Source organism: Theropithecus gelada, chromosome 9 (assembly GCF_003255815.1).
Source record: "Theropithecus gelada isolate Dixy chromosome 9, Tgel_1.0, whole genome shotgun sequence".
Taxonomy (NCBI): domain Eukaryota; kingdom Metazoa; phylum Chordata; class Mammalia; order Primates; family Cercopithecidae; genus Theropithecus; species Theropithecus gelada.
Window position 1 is genome coordinate 80,347,435 of NC_037677.1, and position 18,591 is coordinate 80,366,025.

The following is an 18,591-nucleotide window of genomic DNA, read 5'->3' on the forward strand; positions in this document are numbered from 1 at the left end:
AAACAAGAAATGGGGAAAGGATTCCCTATTTAATAAATGGTGCTGGGAAAATTGGCTAGCCATAAGTAGAAAGCTGAAACTGGATCCTTTCCTTACTCCTTATATGAAAATTAATTCAAGATGGATTAGAGACTTAAATATTAGACCTAATACCATAAAAATCCTAGAGGAAAACCTAGGTAGTACCATTCATGACATAGGCATGGGCAAAGACTTTAAAGACTTTAAAATAAAGATTTATTTCTAGTTCCTAAAAATACAAGAGTTGGCCAGGCGTGGTGGCTCACGCCTATAATCCCAGCACTTTGAGAGGCTGAGGTGGGTAGATCATGAGGTCAGGAGATCAAGACCACCCTGGCCAACATGATGAAACCCGTCTCTACTAAAATACAAAACATCAGTCAGACCTGGTGATGTGTGCCTGTAGTCCCAGCTACTCAGGAGGCTGAGGCAGGGGAATCACTTGAACCCGGGAGGCGAGGTGAAGGTTGCAGTGAGCTGAGATCACGCCACTGCACTCCAGCCTGGCGACAGAGCAACTTTGTCTCACAAAAAAAAAAAAAAAATATATATATATATACACACACACACACACACACACACACACACACACACACAAGTCAAATTAAGGTGGTTCTAACCTGCCAAAGCTCTGTTATTATTTTTGCCCTTTGCAAACACAACTTGACATAGTGACCTTGGTAGGTGGAAATGTGAGATTTTAGTATTTTTATCCAGATATTCTAAAACACTTTCACTCTATTTCAGGGAAAGTGAGCCTTCAATACCATTAAACATTAAAATGGGTCTAATTGAGAAGCTGAAGTTAAACGTAGCATTATCGAACTTTAATGTGTTTGAAAGTTCTTAGGACATCACTAATTATTTCACTAATATTTCTGCATCCATGGTATTCATTTAGGCAACAGAGGGGAACAGTTGTTTAGGCTATTAGAAAATTAGTGGTCTCCCCTACTCCCCTGTAAGATAGAGACAATTATTCGGTGATTTTCTTTTAATGTTGTACATCTGTATCCATTAAAATTTCCAGATGAAGCCTTAGAAATGGGTAAGTGGGTGCCTGTATCTAAACTTTCATTTAAAATATAATTACAGCAAGTATAATTATTATATTCATTTCTGACTTTTATTCTTTTAGAACAACTCTATACATAACTTTTTTTTTATTTTGTTCACTATGGGAAACTCATAAAAGTCAGTGAATCAAATCTTCCAGAGTCACCTCTCCCAGATATTAATGACTTTGTTGTGAACTCAGCATAAATGTTTGATTATAAAGAAACTGGTGGAAAAAGTAATATTTTATTGATTCTTTAGTAAATTGTGTTCATTTAGCGTTTCCATAGTGAGACAGTTTTAATTTTTATGCATGAATTTAACTCAACTTGTTAAATGTCCTCTTATTACTATTAATAAATTATAGAGTAGATTTATGAATTATTTATTTATGCCATTACTAAAATATGTCTATGAATTTCCCCAAATATTAAGAAAATAATACTTATTATATTTACAGTATGTGGTTCTGTAGTTTCTATATAACATGTGGGTTCTAGGTATGAGTTACTTGTTATTTACCCCGTTTGCAGTTTATTGGGCTTCTTAATATCTGTGGATAACAATCTTTTATCAGTTCTGGAAAATTCTGTCCTTGCTTCCTCTCTGAAACTCTGATTGAATGTTTGCCAAAATTTTCATTATAAACTCCAAATGTTTTTTTTCAGGTTTTTCATCTTTGTAGCTCTGCAAAATATTCTGGGTTACTTTCTTTGCTGCATCATTTCATTTACTAATTCCCTGGTCAGCTGTACTTATCCTGCTAACAATCCCATCTTGGGGTATTTAATTTTAATTTTTTTTTATTTCTAAAAGATACTTTTTATTTCTTTTCAACGAATCTCATTTTTTATTCCACATTTTATAACTCTTTATTACTGAAACATATTAAACATATTTGCTTTATATTCCGTGTCTACTAAGTCAAATATTTAAAGTCTATGTTGTTATGAATTTGATTTTTTTATATCAACAGACTTTTTGTGATCATTTGTTTCCTGTTTGATTTGATAATTATTATAACTTTTCATCTTTCTTGGAACTTTATTTGTTAGAATTATTTTAGGCATGGCTTGGAGGAGTCGTTTTTGAAAAAGCACTTGCTTCTGTCAGGAGACTAGGCCATTGTCAGTCATAGATGATTTATCTTAAATTCTCAGGTTGTGGTTTGTCTGTTCATTCAGGTGGAGTTCAGGGCTATTAGACTTTACCAACCCAGAATATTATGATTTCTCTTTGAGTTGGGCAAACTAGTGGCCTGCAAATAATGGCTGCAAACTAAAATGAAGGCCTCTTTTTGGTCCTAGAGTCTCAGTTTAAGTTTTCTCTTCACTGCCCTCAATAGCAAAGTTTAAGTTTACAGTTTTCTTTGCAGTTTCGGGTGATAGCAGCAGGGAAAAATAAATAAATTTCTCTTTATTCTTACGGTGAGAATTTAACTTTCTGGGGAGGGGATCTTAATAGACTCGCTTTCATCAGTAGGCTTGGGGCCTTGCCTCCTATTGTCTGAGCCACTGAAAACCAGACAAGTTAAATTTTAAGTTTATCCAGGCTGGAAAAAAAAAAAAAAATTCTAAATGAAAGCCCCCATCAGTACTATGATTTTTATATTCGCATCCTTGTGCATTCAGACTTCTATAACAGAATACCATAGACTTGGAAGCTTATATACAAGACAAATTTATTTCTCATCGTTCTGGAGGCAGAGAAGCCCAAGATCAAGAAGCTAGTAGATTTAGTGTCCAGTGAGGCGTTCCTGGTTCATGGATGGCTGTGTTTCTACTGTGTCCTCTCATGGCAGAATGGGACAAAGGAAGTCTCCGGGGCCTCTTTTGAAAAAGGAACCGATCCCTTTCATGAGGGCTCTGCCATCATGACTTAATTGCCTTGCAAAGGCCACTCCTTCAAATGACGTCACCTTGTTTCAACATATAAATGTTGAAACAATATAAATTATATGTTGAAACATAAAATTATGTTTCAACATACAAATTTGGGGAGACAAAATCAGTCTATAGCACTTTGTTTTTGACTGGCATATTTGTTGTCTTTCCATCTTCTTGATGCATCTAGGAAGATTTTTTAGAATATTTTATCTAACATTTGTTGTTTTATTTTTAAACTGCAATTTCATCCCTGGTATTTAGTCTGATATGTGGAGTGTAGTGGTTTTAAAGTGAGACCTATCCCACTGTGCTAACAACCATATGTGTGATTATGAGCAAGTTACTAATCTCTCTGTGCCTCCATTTCTTGGCCTATAAAATAATAATGGAACCTACTCAATGGAAAGGATGTCATGAGATAATGTAATAATATATGTATTTACATAGCATCTGGCAAATTGTAAGTGTTCAATAAATGTTAGCAAACACCGGAAGCAGCAACAGCATTATACAAACAACATAAATGGACTTGGTAATTTAAAGAACGCCAGGCTGGTTGTTGATCTGAGACGGAGTCTAGCCTCAATCACTGATTTTAGCAGATTCAATGGCGTGACAGGGGCAGAGATCTGTCTGCAGTTAAGGAATGATTGTAAAGTAAGAAATTACAGATGGTGACTCTATAAAAATTTTCTGAGGAATTTAACTGTGAAAAATAGATATGGAAGTTTGGGGGCTAGTGTCACAAGTGTGGACTCAGTAAAAGAAAATTTCATTTCATTTTAATGAGAAAGACATAACGTGTTTTATAGTCTGTAGAGAAGGTGAAAAGGACAGAGACAAATAGAGCTGATGAAGCATTAAATGCAGAAGGGATGGGAGTGATTCAGATTAAGTCATAAGTGCCTTCAGTGAGACACATGTGAGCTGCTCCTCTGAGATTTGAAGAAAGTAGTAAAAGTAAGTACAGATATCGGTACTTTTTTAGTTATGTGATGAAAAGCTGAGAGTTCTCACATTTGATATCCTCAAATTTTATGGGAATTAGAGCTTCCTTATCTCTGGAAAAGACTGAAAGAATCTGTGAACTAAAGAAAAAGGCAAACTTCTGGAGTGAGAAAGATAACTTACATATAGCAAGGATTTCCTAAATAGACCAAAGGCACAGGTAAACTCAGAGACCATGGACTTACAGTAGCACTAGTCTGACTGATTATGTAATTTCTCTCCACTCTCTTCAGTCACCAGAAGGAAACTGATGGTTAGTTTGGTCCAAGAGGAGAAAGGTCTAAATGTTGTGGAGGGAGAGAGAAATGAGAACAATGTGATCGACTCTGACTTCTATAATAAAGCAGAAAGGGACATAAACTCTGAAGTAATGAGAGCAAAAGGCAGTTTGCAGAACTGAAAATTCACTGATATCAAAGAATAAGTCTTAACTAAGTATGGTGATTAAAGTTGTAGTCAGAATTTAGACATGAAAGTTTAATATATAAATTAAATATGGAGTGTTTCTTTAGGAGGAATATCTCCCTAAGGCAAAAGACTGAAGTGTGACTGTAGAATTAAATCGATGCAGTGAGGTCGTTCAAAGATTGATGAATGTTATTCATGCCTAATACTTTAAAAATAAGTTGCTGGATGTGTCATCTCAATGAATACTGAAATTTGTAAAGAAGGAGGAAGTTTAAATAGAAAGGGTAGACTGAGAGCAAGATAGCAACATCCTCATTATGTTCAGCAACAAGGAGGGGTAGAGTGTATACTGTACAAAAGTGCATGGATTTCAACTGAGGAAGAGGTTTTGCAAAATTGCTTCAAAAATGAGCTGGAAGCCACGCCCGGCTAATTTTGTATTTTTAGTAGAGACAGGGTTTCTCCATGTTGGTCAGGCTGGTCTTGACCTTGTGACCTCAGGTGATCCTCCTACCTCAGCCTCCCAAAGTGCCTGTAAACCCAGCTACTCGGGAGGCTATGGCAGGAGAATTGCTTGAACCCGGGAGGCGGAGGTTATGGTGAGCCGAGATTGAGCCACTGCACTCCAGCTTGGGCAAGAGGAGTGAAACTCCCTCTCAAAAAAAAAAAAAAAAAAAGAAAGAAAGAAAAAGAACTGGAAGCAATAAAAGAGAACTGCAAAAGAAAATTAAGAAAAATAGAGTTATTAGAGCAAAGTGCTTGCATCTGGAGTTCTATAAGAGAAAAATGGTTAATGCATTATTTTGTTAAGGGAGTTATAATTGTGTGATAATGTGTCTGAAGTAATAAGGGTCTAAATTGATTGAATGCATAAATGTACATATTCATGGCTAAACATATGGAAAAATGTTAAACCTTTTGAATCACTATTATGAGAACTTAGGTAACAATAATAGTTACACCAGACTTGGCCATATTTATATTTTTGTATAAAAAATACACACATGTATGAATATACATAAAATTTTCAAATGCTATTTTTGGGCTTCCTTATTTTTATTTTATGAATAAAGAAATCTGAAATTTTGAGTTATTAGTTTTTCTTTTCTTTTTTTTTTTTTTTTTTGAGATGGAGTCTCGCTCAATCGCCCAGGCTGGAGTGCAGTGGTGTGATCTCGTCTCACTGCAAGCTCAGCCTCCCAGATTCACGCCATTCTCCTGCCTTAGCTTCCCGAGTAGCTGGGACTACAGGTGCCTGCCACCATGCCCGGCTAATTTTTTTTTTTTTTTTTAATTTTTAGTAGAGACGGGGCTTCACCGTGTTAGCTAGGATGGTCTCGATCTCCTGACCTTGTGATCCGCCTGCCTCAGCCTCCCAAAGTGCTGGGATTACAGGTGTAAGCCCCGCGCCAGGCCTTGAGTTATTCATTTTTCAGTCACACCTGACATTGGAGTCCACCTCACTCCAAAACATAATGCAAAAAACAAACAACCAAAAAAGTAAGTTTAAAATTCTTTAAAACCAAATAGAGACAATATACTCTGCTGAAACTCTCACTTACTTTTCACATCTTGACCCAGATTTAAAATTATGCTCTGAACTTTATTATTGGTGTGACTCAGTGTGTTTTTAAATATATCGTATCTTGTTACTGAGTTTATAGAAAGAACATTTGGTTATTATCTATGTATGATGGTATTGCATATGCTCAACATCAGTCAGAGCCACATCTTACAGGATAGGTTTTGGGTTTTAAAATATGTATTTGTTATAAATTGGGTAGACTAAAAATTAAAAATCCATTCAATTGCTCTTAAGTATGGCACCCATTGGAATTTTCATCATTCACTATTTAAATTACTAGTATTCAACTGAAAATACTTGAGGAAGGGGGAGATTTGAAAAATATGCTAATGATCCTGGCAATCGTCTTTGATGAATATCTCCTGAAATAAGATCTCTAAGATCCCAAAGACTATCATATTCATTCAAAGAAATAAAAATTAGAGTCCTTACTGTATAACATACATATGCCAATAGGGTTTTATTTTTTTAATTCCACTAAATATGATTTTTAAAAAAACTTTTATCTCATTCTTGACTATTTTCTGCAAGTATTAGGGCATTTATGTGAAAAATCATAAAAGAAAATAGTTATTTCTGAGTTAAATTGTCTAGTTCCACACCCAAACTTTTGCATTAAGTGATTGTTTGTTTCAGGAAAGGCACATTTAACAAAACACTTTAATCTTTTAAGATGGAATATGACTATTTTGTAGTTATCATAATTTAATAAATTAGGAATATTGCAAAGTGAAATTACCTGCTTACTGAAATTGGAAGTTAATCAGTAAGAACTGTGTAAACTAGCTTAATATGCCAAGCAATCTCTGTGATTTTATGGTAACTATCTTTTCTTTTCCAAACGTGATTGTGTTGTTATAGAGTATTTATTTTAAATATAAGGGCTTAGAATCTTACAATGCAAAACTGAATGAAAGAAGTCAGAAAATAGAACATATTTTATGATTCAATCAATGTAAAGTTTAAAAAATAGGCATAACTAATCAACAGTGTTAAATTAGGAAAGTGTTTTTCCTTAAGAAGGCCTCAGATTGTGACTCCAAGTGCATGAAGTGCATTCTGGAATATGGATAATAATTTTGTTTTTTCAAGAGAGAGCGTTTCACGGTGTTGTTCAGGCTGGTCTCAAGCTCCTGGGCTCAGATGATCCTCCAGCCTTGGCCTCCCAAGTGTTGTTATTACAGCCATGAGTCACCATGCCTGGCTTGTTTTGTTTCTTGATGCAAATGCTTGTCATGTGGATGTGTGTATTTTGCCAAATTTTATTGAGCTTTACATTTATAATTTGTACACTTTTTGCATGTTTGTTATCCCTTTATAAAGTTTACACTAATAATAAAAAGTTTGTTTCAGAGAAATATCCATGTTATTAAGAAGATAGAGAATAATATGTAACCAAATCTGACTGATTTGACATTTGTCCCAAATTTGCTCATTCTATGTGGAAGAAATGTCTTGGATACTTTGATTCAGACTGTCTTATTTTAGCTGGGAATATGCGTTTTCTTTCTTATGCTATCCTTTGTTAAGTGATTATAAACCTGCGGTTCAAAGTTTAAGTACAAAAAATTTTGATACTATTTTTCTTTCTTTGTTCATTTTCTTTTTCCTTTAAGTAAGAATGTGACCTAACATTGATCACTAATTACTATTATTCTAATACCAAAACTGAGCTCTGCCATGCTGTAAGCCATATAAACTATCTAAAGAGATTAGCCAGTAGTTTGAGTTTATCCTCTTCTAAAGATAATTTTAGGCTTGGCACAGTGGCTCATGTCTGTAATCCCAGTACTTTGGTAGACCAAGATGGGAGGATTGCTTGAGTCAAGGAGTTCAAGACCAGCCCAGGCAACATAGCGAGACCCTGTGTCTACAAAGAATTAGCCAGGCGTAGTGGAGTGCCTATAGTCCCAGCTACTCAGAGGCTGATATGAGAGGACAACTTGAACCTGGGAGACTAAGGTTCAGTGAGCCGAGTTTATGCCACTGCACTCCAGCCTGGGTGACAGAGAAAAAAAAAAAAAAGAGGGAATATTAACTTCCTAGAAAATTCATGAAATAACTGATCCTGAAGTGAAGTTATCTGGGTTGTGTAGTTTAAATTACCTTTTCTAACAAGTGATATGATTATCTGGAAATGTTTTAAATGGTTCACATTATACATAGAATTTGAAGCTAAATCAAGTTCATGCTGTATTTAATACACATTTGCTATTATTTACTATTTTAATCATTCATGTCTCAACTTTACCACTTATGTAGTCTTTCATCATGTAACTTAAATTAAAATTAGATTAAATTGAAATTTCAGTTTCTTGTTCACATCAACCACTTTTCATTTGTCATATTTGGCTAGTACCTACTGCATAAGACAGAGCTGATTAAGAACATTTCTATCACTTCAGAAAGTTTTATTGGATAGCACTAATTTATATAAGTAAAACAATATATTCCTCAGTTTTTTAATTGTTATTAGATAAGACTATTTTTGTATGATTGTATTTTGTATTTTGTATGATTCTTAGCAATTCTTAGTAATGGCAGATAATAAATGCATACTCATACTTAATAATAATAGCATAGATAAAAATAAGAATAAACAGATAATAAAAATAGTAATTATTGTTATAATAAATGAAAATGTATAACTTACATATCTAGTATCATGAATAAAGTATATATCATCTTTTATCAAGTCTGTAAAACTCTCTTATCTACCATTTATTTTCCAAGTATTTCACTATGAAATAATTCTGAAATAGACATTCTAAAAAATTTCCCCTAATTAGATACCATAAAGCTGGCCCAATTTATGATTCTCATAGCTGTATTTAAAAACAAATGAAAAACGTCTAAACAATGTGTCAGTCCTTTTTAATTCTAAATGGTAGAAAACTTTACTATGTGGATCGTAAGTACCTATCACCAGGAACAAATATGATTAATCAGGATACAAGATGATTAAAAAGAAAGTCGGATGGTACTTTATTTCATTTCATTTCAGATATTTTACTACATTCTTTTATATTTATCCCCCTTAGGCTATATGCTACATCAAAAATACCATCACATTGTATGCCTATTACAGCAAGACAAACATTAGGTAAACAACCAATCCCATCCTCCAACCGATTTGGATCAACACACAGAGTTGAACTCAACAAACACGTAAACCAAAAATCTTGATTCATTGACTCTGTTAGTGTCTATGTCTGTTTTTTTTAAATCTACTTTTAAAATTGACAAATAAGAATAGTACTTACCTACTGGCATCATAGATGTTTCTTTATGTGTAATGCATTGCAATCAAATCAGATTAATTAGCGTATCTATCACCTCAAACAGTTATCACTTCTGTGTTTGGGAAAATTCACTATCCTTCTTATAGCTATTTGGAACTATTTACCATTGTTAACTATAGTTATTCTACAGTGGTATAGAGCACTAGAATGTATTCTCCCTATCTAGGACATTATGTTACATGAAATAAGCCAAGAACAGAAAGTTAAACACCACGTGTTCTTATTCATATGTAGAATCTAAAAAAAAGATGATCTCATAAAAATAAAGTGTAGAATACAAGATACTGGAGGCTGGGAAGGGTAAAAGGAAAGGAGGGGTAGGGAGAAATTTGTAAAGGGTACAAAATTATACCTATGTCCTTTTTATTCATATGTCAGTAATTGTTATCATTCTAATAACAACCATTCGAAACTGTGAACACAAAGTCTATGAATCTACATAACTATATCCAGAAAAAAATAGACATTTAGGAGGGCTTTATTGTGTTATTATTACATAAGACACCTCATTCTTACAAACAAAAATAAGCCGTTTCATAAAGGTTATCTTTTCCTGCTTAATTATAATCTCTTTTTTTCTCCTCCTAGGCTACTGATAAAGATACGGGCAATTATAGTGTCATGGCCTACAGACTCATAATACCACCAATTAAAGAGGGAAAAGAAGGATTTGTAGTGGAAACATATACAGGGCTTATCAAAACTGCCATGCTCTTCCATAATATGAGGAGATCCTACTTCAAGTTTCAAGTTATTGCAACTGACGACTATGGGAAGGGACTGAGTGGCAAAGCCGATGTACTTGTAAGTAGATAAAACTTCAGGAAAGGGAAGTAGCTGCAATACCAGCCATGGGTCAGTGTTTTCAGCTTATAGAACTTCTAAGATTAATTTAAAATGGGTTTTCAAAAACATAATTATTGTTAATTTTCACCCAGATTGTTAGTCATTATAGTTTAGGAATATGTAAATATATGGTTCATATATATAACACCATAAGGTGTTTATTTTTCTTGACCTTTGAGAAAAATATTATAATATTTGAAAAAATATGATTGTAACAACCAAGGTATAAGCATTGGATTTCTATTTGGTCTTCAAAGCTCATTTTTAATATAGTGTTGTCCAGTGCTACATAAAAATTTTAAATGCTTCACAGAGTTATACTATGGAAATTAAACTATGAAATTATTTGTTTAAATTACTTTCAGCATTTTGTAATTGAGAATACGAAGAAAATGTTTGGGGGCAAATTTTGTTCCAATAGTATTTATTTCTTTGTTCTATCAAAATCCCCAATGATGACATTGATTAACCTTGACTAAGTTATATTTGGCTATAGTCAATAATATCATTGTTCTAATTTTCACTTAGGCTGTGCAGAAGTTCAGTGATAGATCATTTGAAAGGGAAGTTCAATATTAGCTTTTATTGAAAATATTTTATAGCAGTTCATATATCCTGTGGATTCTTTACCAACTTGAAAGCATAGGTTATTTGGACTTTTGTCTGATGAACCTAATACAAAGTATATTTATTGGAAATATTTGTCACATAAAGACAGCTCAAGAATAAGTTGTCTTTTGTTCTTTGCATTGTACATTTTCATTTTTTCACAGTTCGCCTCATTTAGTTCCCTGGACAAGCATAACCTTCATGCAGACATCAATGATCAAATATTTTTCTTCTTAGATAATGGTGAAGAACAATCACCATGATTTTCTTCTTAGATAATGGTGAAGAACAATCACCATGTGGCCCAAACAGTCCTCCAGGAGCATTCTCTTTTTTAACAGTAAAGCTGCAATAGAGTAAATGAAGGCCACTCTAAGCCAAGAAGTTTTGACATAGGAGATATTAAGTTTGACATAAATTTATGATCAAATTAAGATCGGTAAAACTTATAGAACCTCATACACTTTATTTTTATGAGATAATCTTTTGTTAGACTCCATACATGAATAAGAACATGTGGTTTTTAACTTTCTGTTTTTGGCTTATTTCATGTAACATAATGTCCTATTCTATTGTTCTATTATTTAAGATATGCCCTTTTTGGTTCTTAAAAGCTAAACATAGGCCAAGTATGGTGGCTCACACCTGTAATCCCAGCACCTTGGGAAGTCGAGGCAGGTGGATCACTTGAGGTCAGGAGTTTGAGACCAGCCTGGCAAAGATGGTAAAATTCTGTCTCTACTAAAAATACAAAAATTAGCTGGGCTTGGTGGTGTGCACCTGTAATCCCAGCTACTGGGAGGCTGAAGCAGGAGAATCGCTTGAACCCAGTAGGCAGAGGTTGCAGTAAGCCGAGATCAAGCCACTGCACTCCAGCCTGGGCGACAGAGCAAGACTCTGTCTCAAAAAATAAAAAATAAAATAAAAACTAAACAATAAAGTCACTACACTAAGTGTAATTAAAATACTATAAAAATCAACACAAACAAAATATATCTAATCTTTGCAAAATATATACTTTTAATATATAATCTTTAAATATATATCAATCTAATTATATATATGTATATATTTTGTACATATTAGTGTACATATGAGATATAAAGTTTATTTTTAATGTTTGAATTCCATACCTATTGTGTGGAAATTTAAGAATATGCCTTTTAATATCATTCAAAATATATTTACAAAGAAAGAAATTTAATTTAAAGAAACCATAATTTGTTGTATATAGATATCATATTCTGATGCAAACTAATAACATCTAGTACGCCATCCCAGCCAAATGATATTTATGATAAGCTTTGTAATCCTACCAGTAAAGAGAAAGGAGATGAGATAAATAAGAGGTTTATCTAGAGAGTATGAGTGCCCAAACCAAGAAGGAAGAGAGATGATGACAAGTCTGAATAAATTACAAATGTGTACTCAGCCTGGAAGAGTATGAGAGGAAAAATGAATGAGGAATGGCCTGAGAAAGGGGGAGGGTTTTAGGGAGAGTAGGCTTTGATCCTTTGTTACTCAGGCGGGGTGTGGAGAGATCTTTTTTTTCTTTCTCTCTTTTGGTTTAGCTTTAGGAAGTTGGCATTAATTGGCTTAGGGTCCCTGCCCCCAGACCCAGGAGTTTCCTGTTTAATCCACCATTAGAAAACTATCATGAATTGGCCTTAGATTCCCTGGCCCCAGACCTTGGTGTTTTCCCTTTTGATTCAGCTTTAGGAAGTCAGCACAAATTGGCCTTCCGTTCCCTGCCTCCAGACCCTATTCTCCTGCATCAGTATCCATTTAAATGAATGACTAAAACCCTCCAAATGAGCTTTTGCTTTGTTCAGTAATCACTCTATATTTTGCCTCGATGTCACAGAAAATCTTCTCTGCTCCTAATTCTCCAGTACCTTGTCCTCATTCTCACTATGGCCTGATTAACTGGCATGCTATTTCACAGAAAACTAATACTAAAGCATTTAGAAGGACACTTCTATGACTCCTACCACTAAATCTACCTACCCTCCAGGATCTAGACCAATGCTCTTTGCCTTCTTTCTAGCTCTTTTAGATGAATTCTCTCTGTTTTTATCTAAACCTGTACATCTACTAATGCAGTAGATTCAATTCCCACTCACCAGCTCTTGGACATTGCCTCAGCAGCTCTCCCATTTCTTTTCTACATTATTAATATAAATTGCCTCCTTATATCAGATTATTCTCACAACAATGCTTTTTTCTTATCTTCCAAAAATTCTAAAATATCTCTTGATCTATATCACCTTCTAGCTGTCATCCATTTCTCTATTCTTCTTTCTAGCAAAATTCTATGTTAGAATTGACTTATTTCTCACTATTGAATCTCTCTTAAACCCTCTAATCATAGGAGTGTTTTCTCTCCAATCACTCTTCCAAACTATTCTTGTCGATGCCACCAATGACTTTCATGTTAGGAAATGTACTGATAATGTCAGTCCTTATCTTACTTGAACCATCAGCAATGCTTGACTATTACCCTCACTAAGGTTTCAGCCCACCCACCATACTCCCTTGTTTACTCCTTCTCAGTCTCCTTTATTGGTTCATTTTCTTCTCCTGACCTTTTAGTATTGAGGTTTCTCAGGACTCAGACATTACCTCTCTTTTCTATCTGCATTCACTCACTTGTTAAGCTCACTTAGTCCCATAACTTAAAAATATCATCTACATAGTGAAAGCTCTCAAACTTACATCTTTACCCTAAAGGTCATTCCTGAACACCAGACTCGCATATTTATTTGTACATGTAGCCATTCCACTTGAATATTTTTAAAAACATGTTTATTTAGTGTTTTCTAATGGATTTCTCTTCTTCATCATATTTCTTCCACCTATAGTCTTCCTCATTTTATTTGATGACCAAATCACTTTGAGTTCCTTAGGCAAAACATTTCTTGACTCCTTTCTCTTCTAAACCTCACATTCATTCCCTTAGTAAATACTGTATATCTATCTAGGCAGCTGGCTAACCTATCAATGAAAGTGTCCTAAACACCTTTTCAATATTTGTTGATGAAATGAGAAGTAGGCAAAAAGTATATCTGCTGTATGTGGAAGATGGTTGCCTCAAGGAAAAGCACTATGCAAGCTGAACTAGCTGCTTTTTAAATGGACTAACACTGTCATATGAAAGAGCAACCTAGAGACAAAATATGGTTATTCACACTTAAGTATTTGGTAGGCATTTACACAAAATGGATGAAGGGAGCCTGTCATTTCAATGTAAACAAGTAATGATAATACTGAAGCTTTCAAGGACAAATTAGAATATTAAAAAAATTGTACCTGTCACTGTAAACTTTACTAGCTTCTGAATATTTAGACTTTCTTGATGAGTCAGTGGTTTTATTAAATAATGTGATTTATTTATTGATATTGTGTAATGAAATGTGTTGATATTTGCAAAATCTGCAGTGTTCAATAAACTTGTATTTTCTAAGTGGCCAATGCAAGATGTTAAAAAGTTATACATGTGTAAAAGATCTATTCAAAGTACAATGGCTGAGTGTGTTGGCTCAGCCTGTAATCCCAGCAACTTGGGAGGCTCAGGTAGGCGGATCACCTGAAGTTAGGAGTTCAAGACCAGCCTGGCCAACATGATGAAACCTCGTCTCTACTGAAAATACAAAAATTAGTCGGGTGTGGTGATGGACGCCTGTAATCCCAGATACTCGGGAGGCTGAGGCAGGAGAATCGCTTGAACCCAGGAGGCAGAGGTTTCTGTGAACTGAGATCACGCCATTGCATTCTAGCCTGGGCAACAAGAGCAAAACTCCATCTCAAAAAAAAAAAAAAAAAAAAAAAAAAAAAAAAAAACAAGTACAAGACAGACGAATAGATTTTAGTATAACTGAACATGGTTTTAGATTTCATGTGGAAACTAACCTTGAATTTTGGCATAGTATTTTAAAAAGAAAATACATAATTATCTAAGTGGACTATTAAAACACCTCTTTTATTTCATAAAAAGTGAGTTTGCAACAGAGACCAGTTAGGAAAGACAGTTCAAGCAGGAGGTGATGAATATCTCTAAAGTTGAGTTGTCCAATATGCTAGTTATCAGCCAAATGTAGCTATTGAATACTTGAAACATGGCTAGGTCACACGGAGATGTGCTATAAGTATAAAATACACACCAGATTTCAAAGACTTCAATAATAATATGTAGAATGTTCTTTACATGTTAAAATTATATTTTACTAAACATATATTAAACATACTGTGTTAAATGTGTTATTGAATTAATCTTATTATTTCTATCTTTCTAATGTGGGTGCCAGAAAATTTAAAATTACATATGTGATTTGTATTCGTGCCTCACATTATATTTCTATTGGACAGCACTATTTAAAATGTATAAGAAACTTATGAGAATAAATGGAAAGGACATAGACATAATAACATGTAAATTTCCAGCCATTTTTTTTTTAAATTTTGTGCTTCACAAATGTTATTTCTCTTCTTTTTAACAATACCTAGTAATTTTAATCCATTACAAGTATAAATCTCAATGATGATGGAAACATATTTATAAAGCCTTCATTGGTGGTTAACCTACGGAATTAAATAATTTTACAAAAAATTACTAAATATTTGGTGTAATAAACTGACATGCAAAGTTCTGGAAATATTTGCATTTTTGCAGAAGGTATACTGGAAAAGTAGCATAAATAAAATCTACTAATCTTAAACAGCTAAATATCCTTGTTATAGATGATAAAACAAACCAGAATAAAGTTGTAGAATTTCTGTGGAAGACCAAAATGTAAATTGTAATATCCTATTTTCTGCATTTGTGTAGTCAAAATGTGTGTGTTCTACATAAATCAGACATTAGCACTTTGAGGAGATTTAAAAATTTTAAAGTAATTAGTTAGAGGTAAGTGTGAGACAACTACTCTTGGAGTTAAATACAGTGCGACAGTGCGACCTTTGTTAATTTATCAGAATTAAATATTTTTTCTTTTTGTATCTTTAAAAGAAAATACAAAAGTATATTTTCAAAATATATTAACATCATAATAAAGTGTAACTTTAAAATTGATATATTCCAGACACCTTAAATGTTAACTCATGCTCTTTCAGTCAGAATTTTGCTCAAAATCTCACTTTTTTTTTTTTTTGAGACAGAGTCTGTCACCCAGGCTGGAGTGCAGTGGCATGATCTTGGCTTACTGCAACCTCCGCCTCCTGGGTTCAAGTGATTCTCATGCCTCAGCCTCCAGAGTAGCTGGAATTACAGTCATGCACAATCATGCCTGGCTATTTTTTGTATTTTTAGTAGAGACAGGGTTTTACCATGTTGGCCAGGCTGGTATCAAATTCTTGGCCTCAGCTGATCGGCCTGCCTCAGCCACCCAAAGAGCTGGGATTGCAGGTGTGAGGCGCCACATCTGGCTTAAAATAAGTAACTTATCTTTCTGATGAAGGGAAAGCACTGACTCTCCTTCAGATTTAACAACATTCATTCTTTCCCTTCCACTAACTTTACATTGGTCAGATCTCCATCACATGGCTCCATTAAACTACAAAGAGGGCTGAGAAATCTATTGTATGTTCCCAATAGGAAGATAGACAGAGCTGGGTGAACAGCTAACCAGTCTATACTTCTGATTATCAAATATTTCATTATTTTCCACACAAATAGAACAAAGTCTTATCAAAGTTAACACCTGAATCTTAGCTGTCATGCTGTTCTTTTTATCTGGTCTAGAGGGAACTCCTGGTATTTTAGTGATCCAGAAAATAAATTCACCGAGTATAGATGGTGGAAAAATACAGAATATCCAATAGAAATTCCTATTTGAAGAGGACAATAATGGTAGACATACAGAATTGTCCAGGCCAATTCTGAAATCCTGTTGGGTATATATAATGTAGATCCCCATCCTTGGAGCAGGAGATTTCCTTGATTAAATCCTGTTTCTACCCTAAGAAAGAAAAGCTTATGTTTGGTCTTCCTCTGTGGCTGCTGAATCTATCCTCCACTAGTTACTACTTAGTTCTTTTGCCACCTTTGTTTTTGTTCACATCTTACATAATATTTGCAAAGTGTGACAGATTTCTGGTATATACAGCCTGACACCAGCTTGTATAGTTTTTTGGGTCTATATCCATAAGAACCTTGCAGAAAATTCATGCACATTGGAAACAGATTTTTTTAAAACATTTAAGTCTACACTGCAAGAATCAGACAATTTGAAGACAGTTTATTGAAGGGTCTATTTTTGAAGGCCTGGGCAGGATGAATGTAGGGAAATAAGAGACATTGGAGAATTAGAGGAATACTAATAGTAGGGATTTCTAACAATCTGTCAGCCAGAAAAGGTGGGTTGAAGCACATGCTTACCAGACCAGGAGACAGATGTGTGAGAAGAGAACAGTTTGACAGGTCAGACAGTCCTAACAATTTTCCACTGAAAGACTCAATAATAAGGAGTTATTTCTCCTACTCATTTTCCTCTCTTTTCCATTATCCTGCTAATGCTCCCTACTACTCATTGTATCCATGACCCACATCATGGTCCAGGGGCCTTCTCCCAACAGATGGTGGAATTAGAAAGTGCTTCAGCACTAGTCCCACTACAAAAGCTCCTCTGTCCTGAGGCCAGGACTCCAGTACTTCTGAGTCCAGCAGTTAGAGGAGATGATGGGGGCTTCAGGGAACAGAGAATGAGGCCTAGTGATTATAATTCTCATTGGGATAACACTGTATAGTGACCACCTGTTCCAGGTGGTTTGCTTTTTATCAAAACTTTTAACCTTTTCTGGTCCAATGTTAAAAGAAGGAAAAAAGAAGGAGAAGGAAGGAAGAAAGAAGGAAAGGAGGGAAGGAGGGAACAGTTATACAAGTTTCATATACATACTTCTAAAAATTTTTATCATGTAATTTTACTGCTAAAAACTCAAAAACAATAAAACAAAAAATATTTCTATGCAACTTCTATATCCTTTTTTACTCAAGACCAATAAGAAAAGACAAAATGATACAAAAACTGTAATGATCCCTTTTGCTAGTGAAGTTAGATGTGTTTTGTAAAAAGACAATCAAGACTCATTTACATGTTGAAGGGAAATTTAGTCATTTGGTGCCGGACTCCTATAACGGGTTAGGGGCACAAAGTTAAAACTGCCAGCATAAACTGCTTGCTCAGAAGTAATAATCAGACCTACTCCTGTCTTAATAGAGTCTTCAGACATGATTGATTAGGCTCACACAATGGTTTGATAGATTTCTAACTAGTAGCAAACATTTTACATAATATTTTGGATTTCTTTTTGTCCTGAAAAACTGAAAGATCTAGGAAATCTGGATTTTTTTTTTCCCCATATTGCAATATTCCTTAGAGGTCAGTAGTAGCTGACCTCTTCAGCTGAGTTATATGCTCTCAGATTTGTGTTACTTCCACTTCTTTCTATTATTTCATACTTTTAGCTACTTTTCTCATTTAAGTTACCTGCCTGGTTCCTGAAGACATCTGAGTTTGTGACCACTAATAGGGGTCTCTATATGTAAAGAACCTGGAGCCCATAAAAAAATATATGGCAATGTGAAATTACTCCCTACTGTAGATTGTATTGAGATGCGGTGCTAAATATGCCTAACCCAGAGTGTTCAATTTATGATTCTGGTACAAATGCATTTATATTTTAATAGTGTGTAAATGTATGTGCATGATAATATATGGCCTTTTAGAATTTTTATATCAGTATTGAAAAATAGTAAAGAGCACAAGCTCTGGTGTAAGACAGACTGCATTTAATTAGGATTAAGTTATTAAATATATCTTCCATTTATGTTTCTTATTTTAAAATTGAAATGATCTTAATAACAACCTGATTCTTT

General features: G+C 34.3%; 1 protein-coding gene across 16 annotated transcripts in view; it reads left to right on the plus strand.

The window, feature by feature from the left end:
* PCDH15 (protocadherin related 15) overlaps positions 1-18,591 on the plus strand; it is a 1,828,063-nt gene that overhangs the window by 1,757,999 nt on the left and 51,473 nt on the right. For all 16 annotated transcript variants that reach the window (XM_025396095.1, XM_025396103.1, XM_025396104.1 and 13 more), the window contains one exon: positions 9,855-10,070. In XM_025396095.1, the coding sequence (XP_025251880.1) occupies positions 9,855-10,070 (216 nt within the window). The remainder of the gene's footprint in view (positions 1-9,854; positions 10,071-18,591) is intronic.